Source organism: Zygotorulaspora mrakii, chromosome 4, assembly GCF_013402915.1.
Source record: "Zygotorulaspora mrakii chromosome 4, complete sequence".
Taxonomy (NCBI): domain Eukaryota; kingdom Fungi; phylum Ascomycota; class Saccharomycetes; order Saccharomycetales; family Saccharomycetaceae; genus Zygotorulaspora; species Zygotorulaspora mrakii.
Genome location: NC_050722.1, coordinates 968,516 through 982,101, shown reverse-complemented (window position 1 = coordinate 982,101; position 13,586 = coordinate 968,516). Strand labels below are relative to the sequence as shown.

At 40.1% G+C, this 13,586-nt stretch overlaps 10 protein-coding genes across 10 annotated transcripts; 5 read left to right on the top strand and 5 right to left on the bottom strand.

Moving 5' to 3' along the window:
* Window positions 1-28: 28 nt before the first annotated feature.
* Window positions 29-670, top strand: ERV25 (Erv25p; the record flags this gene model as incomplete). Its single annotated transcript, XM_037288629.1, has 1 exon — window positions 29-670. One exon carries the CDS (start codon window positions 29-31, stop codon window positions 668-670), a length of 642 nt encoding a protein of 213 aa, XP_037144524.1.
* Window positions 671-685: 15 nt separating this feature from the next.
* Window positions 686-1,207, bottom strand: RAD33 (Rad33p; the record flags this gene model as incomplete). Its single annotated transcript, XM_037288628.1, has 1 exon — window positions 686-1,207. One exon carries the CDS (start codon window positions 1,205-1,207, stop codon window positions 686-688), a length of 522 nt encoding a protein of 173 aa, XP_037144523.1.
* Window positions 1,208-1,480: 273 nt separating this feature from the next.
* Window positions 1,481-4,672, top strand: SPT5 (transcription elongation factor SPT5; the record flags this gene model as incomplete). The annotated part of the gene is made up of 1 exon (XM_037288627.1): window positions 1,481-4,672. The coding sequence occupies one exon, from the start codon at window positions 1,481-1,483 to the stop codon at window positions 4,670-4,672; it is 3,192 nt and encodes a 1,063-aa protein (XP_037144522.1).
* Window positions 4,673-4,851: 179 nt separating this feature from the next.
* Window positions 4,852-5,064, bottom strand: MRPL39 (mitochondrial 54S ribosomal protein bL33m; the record flags this gene model as incomplete). The annotated part of the gene is made up of 1 exon (XM_037288626.1): window positions 4,852-5,064. One exon carries the CDS (start codon window positions 5,062-5,064, stop codon window positions 4,852-4,854), a length of 213 nt encoding a protein of 70 aa, XP_037144521.1.
* Window positions 5,065-5,345: 281 nt separating this feature from the next.
* On the top strand, window positions 5,346-6,191 carry TIF35 (translation initiation factor eIF3 core subunit g; the record flags this gene model as incomplete). Its single annotated transcript, XM_037288625.1, has 1 exon — window positions 5,346-6,191. The coding sequence occupies one exon, from the start codon at window positions 5,346-5,348 to the stop codon at window positions 6,189-6,191; it is 846 nt and encodes a 281-aa protein (XP_037144520.1).
* A 204-nt stretch (window positions 6,192-6,395) lies between these two features.
* On the top strand, window positions 6,396-7,154 carry BNA7 (arylformamidase; the record flags this gene model as incomplete). The annotated part of the gene is made up of 1 exon (XM_037288624.1): window positions 6,396-7,154. The coding sequence occupies one exon, from the start codon at window positions 6,396-6,398 to the stop codon at window positions 7,152-7,154; it is 759 nt and encodes a 252-aa protein (XP_037144519.1).
* A 33-nt stretch (window positions 7,155-7,187) lies between these two features.
* RPN9 (proteasome regulatory particle lid subunit RPN9) lies at window positions 7,188-8,435 on the bottom strand (the record flags this gene model as incomplete). The annotated part of the gene is made up of 1 exon (XM_037288623.1): window positions 7,188-8,435. The coding sequence occupies one exon, from the start codon at window positions 8,433-8,435 to the stop codon at window positions 7,188-7,190; it is 1,248 nt and encodes a 415-aa protein (XP_037144518.1).
* A 177-nt stretch (window positions 8,436-8,612) lies between these two features.
* SNX41 (Snx41p) lies at window positions 8,613-10,475 on the bottom strand (the record flags this gene model as incomplete). The annotated part of the gene is made up of 1 exon (XM_037288622.1): window positions 8,613-10,475. One exon carries the CDS (start codon window positions 10,473-10,475, stop codon window positions 8,613-8,615), a length of 1,863 nt encoding a protein of 620 aa, XP_037144517.1.
* Window positions 10,476-10,651: 176 nt separating this feature from the next.
* DYN2 (dynein light chain) lies at window positions 10,652-11,059 on the top strand (the record flags this gene model as incomplete). The annotated part of the gene is made up of 3 exons (XM_037288621.1): window positions 10,652-10,673; window positions 10,741-10,763; window positions 10,829-11,059. The coding sequence occupies 3 exons, from the start codon at window positions 10,652-10,654 to the stop codon at window positions 11,057-11,059; spliced, it is 276 nt and encodes a 91-aa protein (XP_037144516.1).
* A 214-nt stretch (window positions 11,060-11,273) lies between these two features.
* HG535_0D04970 (uncharacterized protein) lies at window positions 11,274-13,013 on the bottom strand (the record flags this gene model as incomplete). The annotated part of the gene is made up of 1 exon (XM_037288620.1): window positions 11,274-13,013. One exon carries the CDS (start codon window positions 13,011-13,013, stop codon window positions 11,274-11,276), a length of 1,740 nt encoding a protein of 579 aa, XP_037144515.1.
* Between the last annotated feature and the right edge of the window lie 573 nt (window positions 13,014-13,586).

Sequence of the window (13,586 nt, the reverse complement as noted above, 5' to 3'; positions counted from 1 at the left end):
AACTTCAAAGCGCAATCCACGGTTAAGAATGCAGAAGGCTATCTACGGCTTAGTATACTTGGTCCTATCATGTTTTGTGCAGAGTGTAAATGCTCTTCGCTATGAAATATCAGCCTCGGAAAAGCCGGAGCCAATTTGCATTCGTGACTTTGTATCTGAAGGTCAATTGGTCGTTGTTGATGTTACAAGTGACGGTCATGTCGGGGATGGCCAAGTTCTAAGTTTATATATCTATGATTCTATTGGAAACGAGTACCGTAGAAAGAGGGACTTCGCAGACGAAGTGCGTGTTGTTTTCACAGCTCCTTCAACCACCTCATTTGATATTTGTTTAGAGAATGTCGCTCAATTCAAAGGAAGATCTATGAGTAGATCTGTCGAGCTGGACATCGAAAGTGGTTCACAGGCCCGTGATTGGAATAAGATCAGCGCTTCAGAGAAGCTGAAACCTATTGAAGTCGAGTTGCGTAAAATTGAGGAATTAGCTGACGAAATTGTTGAGGAGTTACAATATTTGAAAAACAGAGAAGAAAGACTCAGAGACACAAATGAGTCAACTAACAGAAGGGTCAGAAATTTTTCGGTGATTGTCATTATTGTTCTCATCAGTTTGGGATTATGGCAAGTCAACTACTTAAGAAATTATTTCAAGGCCAAGCATATCATTTAAGCGATTTCATCATATTCAAAACCTTAAATATCCCAATTTACCTAATATATAAGCAAAATCCAAATATGTTATGTAAACTCTTTTGCCCGATGTAGCGCAAGAAACCATCTCAATAATCCCATCGGAAGATTCTGCACCAACAGAGTTGGACATCTTTTGGACATCCTTGAGACTTAGAACATGGTTTTTCAAAAGAACTTGTGGGAACGACACATCTCGACCACTGGCATGTATCAAAAGTCTCCACATTTCATCTATAATCTCTTCATTATCCATGAAAATCAATAGATGGTATGTGCATTGCAACAACCTTTCAAAATCTATGATATCTGTATCCAGTATGCTCAATTCTGACGGGGATACCATCTTCCGAAGTTCTTTTGACAGCTGTAACTCACTAAAATAAAAGTCAAGTTCCTTTATTGTCATATCATGCTCCATTGAACAATTCGCATAAACAGCTAATATCTCATCTTCGATTTCTTGTGGAATCTTTACCTTCATGAAAGCTTCCACTTTCTTATAATTTAAGTCCATTTGGAACGGTTCATAGCGTCTTGATGCCTCCGAAAGCTCTCAACTGGTCTCGCAACACACCTTACATAGACATATCTCTTCAGTTGAAAGGGTCTTTAAGCTAGCTTACCCAGCCTGCTTTCTTTGTTGTAGAAAAGTTTTCCAGGAAAACGGGCGACAGTAAACCGGAATAATAATTTGGCATATGACGGTACTATTTTCGTTTTACATAGAAGAGCTATACTAAACAAGCAATCACTGACGTGGTTTTGAAGTATTTGATCTACTTCAAAGATGAACGAAGAAGAAATCGGTCGACACCGAGAAGGTGAAGTCCAAGAGCGGCCCTCTTCAGTGTTAGAAGGTACAGGAGGGGATGCGGCTACCAAAGAAGTGGAGATAGACCCGCAAACACAGAAACGTGCAGATCAGAGTAAGCACGACAGTCCTGCTGTGGAATCAGAAACACCATCAGAAGGTATTTCAGCTGATTCTGAAAAGAAGCAAGAATCTATGAGTCCTGAAGTTGAAGATACTCAAAATCAAGAGCAAGGCGGAGTCCACGGTCAACAGAGCAGTGATTCGTCCAAGGTTAATGATGATGACTCTAAAAAACGTCCATGGGAAGAGGATGCTGAAGAAGGTAACGAAGAAGTCTATGCTGCCAAAAAGATTGAGGAGGAAGGAGAAACCAATGGTGGCAACGAGGACGAAGATGACGAAGATGATGAAGATGACGAAGATGAAGATGAAGAGAATGGAGTTGAACGTCACTCCAAAAAGCGTCGCCAGGAAAGGAATAGATTTTTAGATATTGAAGCTGAAGTGAGTGATGATGACGAGGACGAGGAAGACGAGGAAGAATCTGAATTGGTGCGTGAAGGTTTCATCACACGTGGTGATGATGAAGACGAAAGTTCGGAGGCACAGCGGGAGGATAGGCTACATAGACAGCTAGATCAGGATCTAAACAAGTCTTCAGAGGAGGATGCTCAGAAATTGGCTAAGGAATTAAGGGAGCGTTACGGTAGAAGTAGTTCAAAGCAGTATCGTGCAGCAGCACAGGACGGCTATGTTCCTCAAAGGTTTTTATTACCTAGTGTTGATACTGCTACTATATGGGGTGTTCGTTGTAGACCTGGTAAAGAGAAGGAGCTAGTTCGTAAACTACTGAAGAAAAAATTCAATTTGGACAGAGCTATGGGAAACAAAAAACTTAAGATTTTGTCAATCTTCCAAAGAGACAACTACACTGGCAGAATTTATATGGAAGCACCAAAGCAGTCTGTCGTCGAAAAGTTTTGTAACGGTGTTCCAGACATATACATATCACAAAAGCTGCTAATTCCAGTGCAGGAATTACCATTGTTATTGAAACCTAATAAATCAGATGATGTAACGTTAAAAGAAGGTAGTTACGTGCGTATCAAAAGAGGTATTTATAAGGGAGATTTAGCTGTAGTTGATCAAATCAGTGAAAACAATCTAGAAGTTATGTTAAAGATGGTTCCTCGGTTGGATTATGGTAAGTTTGATGAGATAGATCCAGTGACGAACCAGCGTAAGGCAAGACGCCCTACATATGCTCAAAGGCCGCCTCCTCAGCTTTTTAATCCAACGATGGCATTGAGATTGGATCAAGCCAATTTGTATAAGAGGGATGACCATCATTTCACTTATAAAAACGACGATTATGTGGATGGATACTTATTTAAATCTTTTAGGATTCAACACATAGAAGGTAAAAACATTCAACCAACGGTTGAAGAACTGGCACGCTTTGGGTCTAAAGAAGGTGCTGTTGATTTGACAACAATTTCTCAAACAATAAAGAAAGCACAAGCAGCTCGTGTTACTTTTCAAGCTGGGGACCGTGTTGAAGTTTTAAACGGGGAGCAGCGCGGCTCTAAGGGTATTGTGGTCAAAACGGCATCGGATGTTGCAACTGTGAGAGTCCCTGAATTTCCGAAACCGTTAGAATTTTTAATGTCAAGTTTAAGAAAGATCTTTGAACCTGGTGATCATGTTACAGTCATAAGTGGTGAGCATCAAGGTGATGCTGGTTTGGTGCTTACCGTAAAGCAAGGACAAGTTACATTTATGTCCAACCAGACAAGAGAAGAGGTTACTATAACTGCAAACAATTTAGCAAAATCGCTAGATTCTACTCCAACATCAAGTGAATACTCATTACATGATATCGTTGAACTTAGTGCAAAGAATGCAGCATGTATTATCCAGGCCGGTCATGATATATTCAAAGTAATTGACGAAAGCGGTAAGGTATCAACAATCACAAAGGGTTCAATTCTCGGAAAAATCAATACTTCTCGTTCTCGTGTAGCAACTGTGGATACCAGCGGTAATGAAATCAAAATTGGAGATACTGTTGTGGAGAAAGTTGGTGCTCGTAGAGAGGGTCAGGTTTTGTACATTCAATCTCAACAAGTTTTTGTGATGTCAAAAAAAATAGTGGAAAATGCAGGTGTTTTCCTTGTAAATCCATTGAATGTAGAAGCTGTAGCATCAAGGGATAATGTTCTAAATAATAAACTAGATTTGAATAAAATCAATCCGGACCTCATGTCAAAGATGGGGCCACCATCCAAGGTAGCCATACAGCAACCACAGCAATTGAGAATGGGACGCGATTTAGCTCTTGGAAAGACTGTTAGAATCCGTACTGCCGGTTACAAAGGTCAGTTAGGTATTGTGAAGGATGTTAATGGAGATAATGCTATTGTAGAGCTTCATTCAAAGAACAAACACATAACAATTGACAAACACAGATTGACGTACTACAATAGAGAAGGTGGTGATGGTTTGACCTATGACGAACTTGTGAATAGACGTGGTAAATTACCTCAGGGAAGAATAGGGCCTAGCTATGTTAGTGCGCCAAGACATATGGCGGCTGGTGGCAATGGTCCTGCTGCTATTGGTGCTCAGGGAAGGCCATTATCGGGCGGAATGACACCAGGCTGGAGTTCGTTCGATGGAGGTAAGACGCCTGCTGCTACTGCACAAGCGGCAGGTGGTGCTTCTGCTTGGGGTGGCAGCTCTCAATGGGGTGGTGCATCCACCTGGGGTGGCCAAGGCGCCGGAAACGCGTCATCCTGGGGTGGTACATCCACCTGGGGTGGTCAAGGTTCTGGAGCCACATCAACATGGGGCGGAAATTCAGCGTGGGGTAACAAGTCAAGCTGGGGTGGTGCATCCACATGGGCGTCCGGAGGTGAAGCCAATGGCGCGTCCTCTACTTGGGGTGGTCGCGGTGACAAATCTGCTTACGGTGGTACATCAACCTGGGGCGGTAACAACAATACTAATAATGGTGGATCCTCTTCTTGGGGAAACAGCGGCGCAGCACAGCAGGGCCATAATTCGACCTGGGGCGGCGCTCAACAAGAGACTGGTAATAAGTCAGCCTGGGGTGATCAAGGTAACAGATCCAGTTACGGAAACGGCAGTACATGGGGTGCCTGAGAAACTTCACATCAACAATAACTAAAAAGAAATGACAAACCTATTCATGTTTATTATCGCATTACATATGTAGTTATATTTGTATTTATAATTTCATTATTTTCATCTCTTGTCGGTTTAATAACATAACGCCACAAGTTATTTACAAAGAATATTCACTAAGTGAAAGCCCGTTCGAGTCATTTGGAAGTTCTCAAGAAGTCTAAGGGCTTTTTTTCAGCCACTTTCCGCTTCTTGGCTTCCTTAAATAGGACATGACGCTGCGCTACTGGGTCGTATCTCACTTGCGTCACAAGAGGAGCGCCCCTGCTTACTGTAATATGACGGCTAAACCCCGTTGCGGCTGTCGAGATCAGCTTGATGATCGTGTTCTTACTCTTGGCCTTCGCCATCGCTTAAAAGCACTTTAACCAATGCTCAGGTCCAAACTTTTAGGAATCCCGTTTCACTAGCACGGATCTTTTAGTTCTATAAGTCTTAATGGTGGGCAACTTTTACCTCCGTTTGTTCCAAGCGCTCTGCACGACATTGAAAAATTTTCAGAAAAAAAATATTGAATGAAGGCAGAATCGGTGGAGATGTGATACAAGATGAGCGATTCAATAATCTGAGAAGTCGCAACAGAGATTCATCAGAAGGCTTTCCACGATAACATCAAGTATATAGGCAAGAAATGAGTGACGTGCTTCAGCCAGAGGTTATTGAGAACTCAGACGGATCAAAGTCTGTTATAAGTTACAGGATTGAAGATGGCCAGAAGTATAAGATAACTCAGAAGATTAAAGAGATCAAAGTTACAGAAAAGGTGCACAGGTCAGTCGCTTTGAGGAGACAATGGGTGAAATATGGACAGGAGAAAGGCTCACCAGCGGGTCCCAATCACTCTACGACGCAAGTGGGTGAAGAAGTCCAGCTGAGATTGAGCAGAAACTGGAGGCAGATGGAGCAAGAGGAGACTCAGAAATCAAAGATCACCTCGGAGACTGTTATCAGTTGTAGATTATGTGGTGGTGCGCATTATACCATGAACTGTCCTTTCAAGAGTATACTAAACGATATCGCTGCCTTGGAGGATCCTGCAGCTGCAGCTGCCGATGGCTCTGGCGAAGGCCCCGGTGCCCCAGAAGCAACACCAATCCCAGCTGATGCAAGTGCCACTGCTGGTGGGGAAGGTGGATCCAGATATGTTCCGCCTTCTCGCCGTGCCGGTGCCAAGGATCCATCGTCAGACGCTTATAGAGATGCTAGAGAGCGTGATGATATGAGTACTTTGAAGATAACACAATTGAACGAAAATGCAGACGAGAATACACTAAAAGAAGAACTATTATTTCCATTTGGCCCGATTCCTAAAGTTGTTGTGGTTAGGAATAGAGAAACTGGTAAATCAAGGGGACTTGCATTCGTCACTTTTGTAAGTGAAGAGGTAGCTGAAAAGGCTTTGCATTTCTTAGATGGAAGAGGTTTTATGAACTTGATCTTACGTGTTGAATGGTCCAAGCCAAAGACGAAAGAATAATAATGTAACATATTAGACATTCATCCATATCTTCTTCACAATCTTTGTATAACGGTAACATTTCCACATATATACTATTATGCATTATTCATACGTAGGTGTTTCCAAAATCAAATTGTAACATCCATCATTTTTTCGTGTTGAGATAAGTCACTTTATAAGTTTCGATTTACTGGTACAGAAATCAATGAATGCGTCCGAGACATGACTAAAAACATTGATAGGTTATATGATAGATCTGTGAGCTTCTATGAGCCGGTTAAAAATAGGTCACCAAATGCTATAGTCTTTATCCATGGTGGTGCCTGGATAGATGAAAAAAATACACCTAATGACTTTGAGTTTCTATGTGGAGCAATGTTGAACATGTCGGACAATGATTTGGATTACGCTATGTATGGGATCACATACCGATTGTCACCCACGGTAAAACATCCTACGCATATTTGTGATGTAATTGAGAATTTATATAGACTGATCAAGGATAAAGGTATTAAGAAATTACAACTGGTGGGACATTCTGTTGGGGCAACATTGGCATGGCAAGTTGCTACTGCTACTGCTACCAATGAACTATGTTCGTCATCAGAAAAGTTAATATATGTTCAGTCGTGTCTGACAGGTTTGTATTTGATCGACGGAATATTCTCCATTTCTGAATTATTGGATGAGTATCCGGAATACATATATTTTGTGTCTCAGGCCTTCCAAAATAATGGCAAAGAGTTTGAGGAGCTTAGCTATTCAATCAAGAGGCTTCCATGTTGGATTTCCTATATTCATTTGCTGCACTCATATAAGGACGAATTGCTGACACTACGCCAGCCCAGATACATGGCCGATCTTTTGCAAGAGAATGCAATCCCCTACATTAGTTATTTCAGTGATATGGGATTGCATAATGAAGTTTATGAAAATCCAAAATTGGCAAGATATTTATTGGATAATTTAAAATTTACATAGCTTTTATACACTGGCGTATCTTTTTGCGCTCTTCTATACCCAGATTGATTTACCATGAGCATCAATTTTTTCACCTAACTTGGCAACTTCTTCATTCCAATCAACCAGCTTGTCCCTCATTCTTGAAATTTGTTCACTATTGATAATACGTGGTTGAACCCAAGTGACAGTGACCAATTCGTTGACTTGATCAATCGAACCCTTGATTAAGTTCAAACTTATTGCTCTCATTACCAAATGTTCAACGTTATCCTTTGGTAGATGAGTAGCTGATGCAATATCTTCGAATGACAGAGCTCTAATATCTTTGGTAAAAACACTCTCTACAAGAGTCACCAAGCATATTTTTTGTCTCAAAAATGATTCATTCTCTGCGAGTATGGGCACCTTGGGAATTTGTACACCAATAAGTTTATCAAACTTTGTAAAGTCACCAGAGGTCAATGCGTTAAGTAAATCGAAAAGCCATTTATATTGTGGATCCGCTACAATGCTATTCATTATTGGATGGTTCAAGATTTCTCCAAAATTATAAATCTTATCCCCCAGCAAAGCGGCGATACTTAATTTATACGCGAGTTCCTTCATTTCTTGTTCATCGCGACCTTGTTGTTCCGGTGTGGTCATCGTAGATAAATTCAACAGACTTGTGTAGTAAAAGGAATTGAAATCTTTTTTTAAACCGTAGTATTCAGCATTTGTGGAATAGAATGCATTGGTGATTTTAAGCGGAACTGAATCCTCCATGTCTAGCACCTTTTCCAAGTCGTCGAGTGAATCTCTGCTTTTGACCAATTCGCCCTTGAATAGATATATTCTTGCAATTTCAATATCTATAAGCAAACAGCCAAAATCGTGATTCTTTAGCCCATTGTTTCTTTGAGTCTTCTCGTCGATCTTTTTGAAAGATTCCTTCAAATCCATGAGGAATTTCAGGGATTCATCAAAATCATCGTTGTCCTTTAGGGATAAGAGTAAAAACTCTACAACGCTCAATTGATTGATCTTGTCGTAGAATCTCGTAACAAAATTATCGTAAACTCTTAACCTTAATGGTGTTGATCTAGGATCTTCAAAAAAAACCGACAATCTCTGTGTCAACTGGTGCCATAATTTCTGTTCGTAAAGATCTTCAAATTCATAGAAAAGAGATTCTAATTCAGGGTCAGCTTCCACACGAAGTGTGCTCAACACAGTATCAATTTGATGTGCGCCGCTCATTAAGGTGTTAAAAGGTGCAATGGATTGCCTCAATCTGTATATGTTACTGTAATGCTTCATATTTCATCTTTAAGGTGGCAAATATAATAAATATGTCTTATTTTTATTCAGGGAAACTTTCTGTCCGGTTGCGCAAGGGCGCCGGACAATATATTTCTTGCCGTAATACATAATATATATGTCAACTATGCGAGTTCTATAGTATGGAAGAACCATGTTGAAGTAGAAAATAATAAATTACGTTTCGATGTTGTTTACGATCAACCTAGCATTTTTCCAGGCTTTCAAACACTCTGTCAACCAGTTTATTACGAATTTTGTAAAACTTTTTATCATGATGCCCATTTTCCTGTTGATATAATCTTCTAACATTCTCAAAGTCTGCAAAGTAGATTTGTTGACATCTTCCATGTCTTTATTAATTAATTTGAAGCATTCATTCAATTTTTCAATCTCTTTAAAAAGTTTTTGAATTTCTTGTTGTCTTTCATGCTCTGTTAACAGATGTGGTTCCAGTTCACCCGATCGTCTATTTTTCTTGCGGGTAGTAGTTCTTCTGTTTGAAATTGAAATCTGGTCTCTGTCAGGAGGTGCCTCGCCACTAATTTCTTCTATTCGCGGTTGTTCTTCTTGCGGACGCAGCTCCGATTCCTGTAGTTGCTTTGGTACGTCATCTGTCGGACTTAAGCTCATCTTTTTCTCTATATGTTTTATAGCCTCTGCTATGGTAGGAGATTCCTGAGCGTTCCTTTGTAATGCCTCTTGTAGTCTTTTCATTTGAAATTGTGCCTCCTTTAAATTCTTGATTCTTAGTTCTCTTTTTTGAATGGTTTGTTCGATGATCTGAAACTGCAATCTTTTCAGCTTCCTAAACGTTATCACTCTTTGTGCATCTTCCAAAAAGTGTAAGATTTCCCCAATTGGTTCCTCTAGGGAATTCAAAAGGTTTTCTATCAAAATTTCTGAACAGACGTAGTTGACATCAAATCCATGGCCTATTTTTTCAATGGCATTTGACAACATTTTGATCGCTTTGACAGTGTCTTCATTAGATATTACATTGGCCTGTAAGCTGAATGCATTGTAATAAGCGCCTAACTCAGCAAACAGTGATCCCAAATTATGAAAATGCAATCTATGTTGTTTGATTATTTTATGCGAAGGATCTAAATGCAACCTGAATTTCTTTAACCGGGCTTCCAGGTGCGCAAATTGTTTTTCCAATTCCAACGTACTGCCATTATGTGCAAGCGGATCAAGTCTCGATAACGACTTTGTAACTGGAAGCAGTAAATGTAGCGGGCTTGGTTTTGTAGGATTTAACGGTGGTGCCAACAAATTGTTTACCGGTAAAATAGCTATTGGCGGAGATTTTAATACATTTGGCCATGAGTACTCAGGGTTCAGGAACTTTGTAAAAACTACCTGATTTCTTATCTCTTCTACAGCGTAGCAATTGTTCAGAAATGATGTCAACATTCTTTTTCTCTTGTCAATTATCTTTGAGTCGTTTTCCGCAGCCAATGGATTCAAAAAATATTTGATGAGAGGATGCTTAGATGGTATTGGTGGAATGATTACGGTTGGCAACAGTCTTATCAATGCTTGGCGAAGTGTATCAAATTCTGAGTATCTTCTAACAACTTCTTTGCCCTGGAATTGTATCACATAGCCGATCGCATGTTTTCCCCATGGATCCTTATAATCGCCAGCCTCTGTGATATTTATATCTGGTGTTTCGGCAGAGTTCTGGCCATTGGAACCTATAGCCATTGACATTGTCAACGAAACATATGGTTCAAACTTTGTACTTGTTGTGGGAGCAGCGTTTTCAAAAGAGTTCATTCCTTTCTCTTGTTCCTTCAAATCATGCTTCATAGTATTTTGTGTAAAACTATTGATGGGTGAGTCTACAGGGCTACCCGTTTCAATATCCTCACCTTCATCATTGTCTTTGTTGATCTCATCATATATTGTTGCTCCTTTAGGGATAAAATCATCCTCTCCATCGGCCACAGCAGCAATTCCAGAAGCATATAAATGATTTGTGCCTGCAAATGGATTATTATCTTCTTCCTCTGATTCACCGAATATGTTCATATCCCTTTGTCCTACTTTGTTATCTTGCTGTTTTTGCCGTTCAACCCTATGGAGTTTTCAAGCCTTATTGATTTAAGCGAGACATGTTGATGTGTATCCCCTTTTAAAAACAATAGAAAGAGTATCAGCATAGGCACAACTAACGCGTAGGATTTCGTTGAGAATACCAGGTTAACATGAGTAGTATAAATTCTAAACGTATGGGCTAGTTTGCTGTTCAAAATCAATATCGGTATACTAACGTTAGACAACTTATACAATTTAGCAATTCTAAAGGCGTCAGATATCGTATGTGCCCAAACAGCTATATTTAGGAAAGCAGTTGGAGGAATGATACTAACATTCATTTATAGAGTGATGAATTGAAAGACGATATATTTGCCATTAGTTTGGAGGCCACGAACAAATTTGAATTAGAGCGTGATATTGCGGGATCGATAAAAAAACAATTGGATTTGAAATATGATACTACCTGGCATGTAATTGTTGGTAAGAATTTTGGAAGTTATGTAACCCATGAGAAAGGGCATTTCGTTTATTTTTACATCGGGCCTTTAGCATATTTAGTCTTTAAGACTGCTTAACGTCACTGTCATGATATGTATACCTGAAATGTTAATAAACATAATAAGTAAATTTTTTAAATATAGTCGAATTATGGCTTTAACAAATGTATTATTTTTCGTCATAAGGTTTGTTCGAGAGGCTTCCTCTTATTAATATAAATATGGGTACTCTTTGCAAGAAAGAGAAGAAAGACAAAAAACCAATAAAGCGGGTGTTGTTTTACAGAAATGATTAATTCAATTCAATGTTTTTTTCCTCTACGTTCTCCTTCACGATCAAGGATTCTGATCCCGTCGAGCTCTCAAAACTATAATCAACCGAAGCGGAAGCACCATCGTCACCTAATTCTGATAGATCAAATCCTGTGCTCTTTAAGAATTCTAAAAATCTGCGATCTTCTTCCGCACTTGCATCCTGATCAACAGCTGGTAAAAATAAATATGCGACCAAAGCTGAGAAGATACATAAGGAAGATGCTACCCAATAAGGTGCTTGCAAACCAGAAGTTGTATCAAAACCACCCGCGTTTCTAATAATCGATGGAAATACGTAACTACCAACAAATGCACCAACTTTGCCGACCGCGGCTGCAATACCATAAAGTTGACCTCTAACCGGAACTGCAAAAACCTTTGATGCTAATAGACCAATATTATCACCAGCGGAGAATTCACCTAATGTCATAAAGATACCGTAAACAACAACAAACCCTGCGATATGTTTACGCAAATGTTCTAGAGCACCTGCCATGATGAAGCCTAGAGCTGCTTGTAAAATTAAACCCACTGTCAAAGTAGTTCTAGGTCCAAACCAATCAGCAGAAATTGCCCCTGAAAATGCACCCGGCATATAGAATAGATTAAAGACAACATTCCAACCAAATGTTTGAACAAGTGATGCATCATCACCTAGAACAATTCCGATAATGATTGAGGAGTAAGTACCAAAGGCGTATGCCGAGAAATCGTATAAGAACCAAATGATTGAAACACACGCAAGTCTTAACCAGTAAAATTTAATAATTCTCCAATAAGGCATTACTTTTCTAAATCTGGTAGCTTTGAATGCATCGCTTTCCCTGTACCTCAATCTCAGGAAGAAAAGAGAAATTGGTGGAATAGCACCAAGGCCTATGGTAATTCTCCACACAGGAGTCAAATGGCGCTCACCACAGATCCAAAGTAGGACAAGTGGCACAAAAGCACTCACAACAAAACCGAGATCGATCATCATATTCGTAAACCAACAGAAATATCTGTTTCTCTTACCTGAAGGTAGCATGTTTGAAGCCTCAGCGGCCGCAGGTGAACTACTACTATACTCACTGCCAATCGCGATACCAAGGAAGAATCTATATGCCGTAATAGCAGCAAACAATCCACCGGCCTGAGTGCCCGTGGTGCCAACACCCCATGCACCTGCACATAGAATGGAAAACAAAATCAACAGCGATGTACCCGTTAACATAGCCATCTTACGTGAGTAATAATCTGCCAGGTAGCCAAAAGTCAACTGACCAATAACGGTACCGGCAAATGCGATCGAGGAAACGTTTTGAATCGCTCTAGATTCCGTATACTGAGCACCATATATCGTCGACAAGCATGTCGACACAGTACTGATAGAATTGTTGATATACCCATCAGAAAATAGACCTGCACCGGTGGTTATAATAGCCCAATATTTGCCCAGTCCGCGAGAGCCTTTGGATGTAGCAGATCCTCCAGAAATGTGGTACCTCAAACCTTTATCCTCGTTCTTCGAATCGCTTTCTTCGGCAGAGAAGTCACTGGCACCGCTTGCTCCGGAGCCCTCGGCAGCCCCATCGGTGTGCTCCTTCTGACTTTTGAAGAGAGTGATCTCCTTCCAGGGCTGATCAATCAGACGATCCCTCAACTCACTGCTGTTGAAAGGAATATCTCTCAGCCACGGGCGGTCAATGTGCTTGTTATCGCTAGAGTTTGTCGTCATAGCTCTGTTCTTTTTCCAATCTATTGTCTTTCTTCGAAGAGCTATTGTTCGGTTCAAACCCGGAAAAAAATGAAATAAAAAGACGTGTAAATCAAACCTGGTTTAAATACGTTTCTCAGTGTATTGCAATCCTCCTGCAATGATATTAATTTGTATAACTAGAGATGTCGGGGAAAAATTGCTGAAATCGTCCCTTACCAAGATGTCACTATACCTGTTCTGTCTCAAAAGTTCACTAAATTGTGCACGATGCTATCCACGTTAATATAGCAACTACAGTAACAAGAAGAAAGCCAGGCCTTGGCATTCAGGTTGCATCTCCTCGAAGAAAACTTTTACCCACGTTGCTTAAGTATTAACTATAATTTTTTTTTCAAGTTGACTTATTTTTTCACATGGGCTTCTCCCCTTATCAATAAAATATTCTATTTTTCATGCGCAATACATACAGAAGCCAAATAAGCCCTTTCCTATGGGTACGATGGAAGATCTTGCATACCTTGAGGGATCTCTGGGGGTCCGACAAGCACGCCAGGACAGCATATCAGACAATACCTCAATACATCATAAATC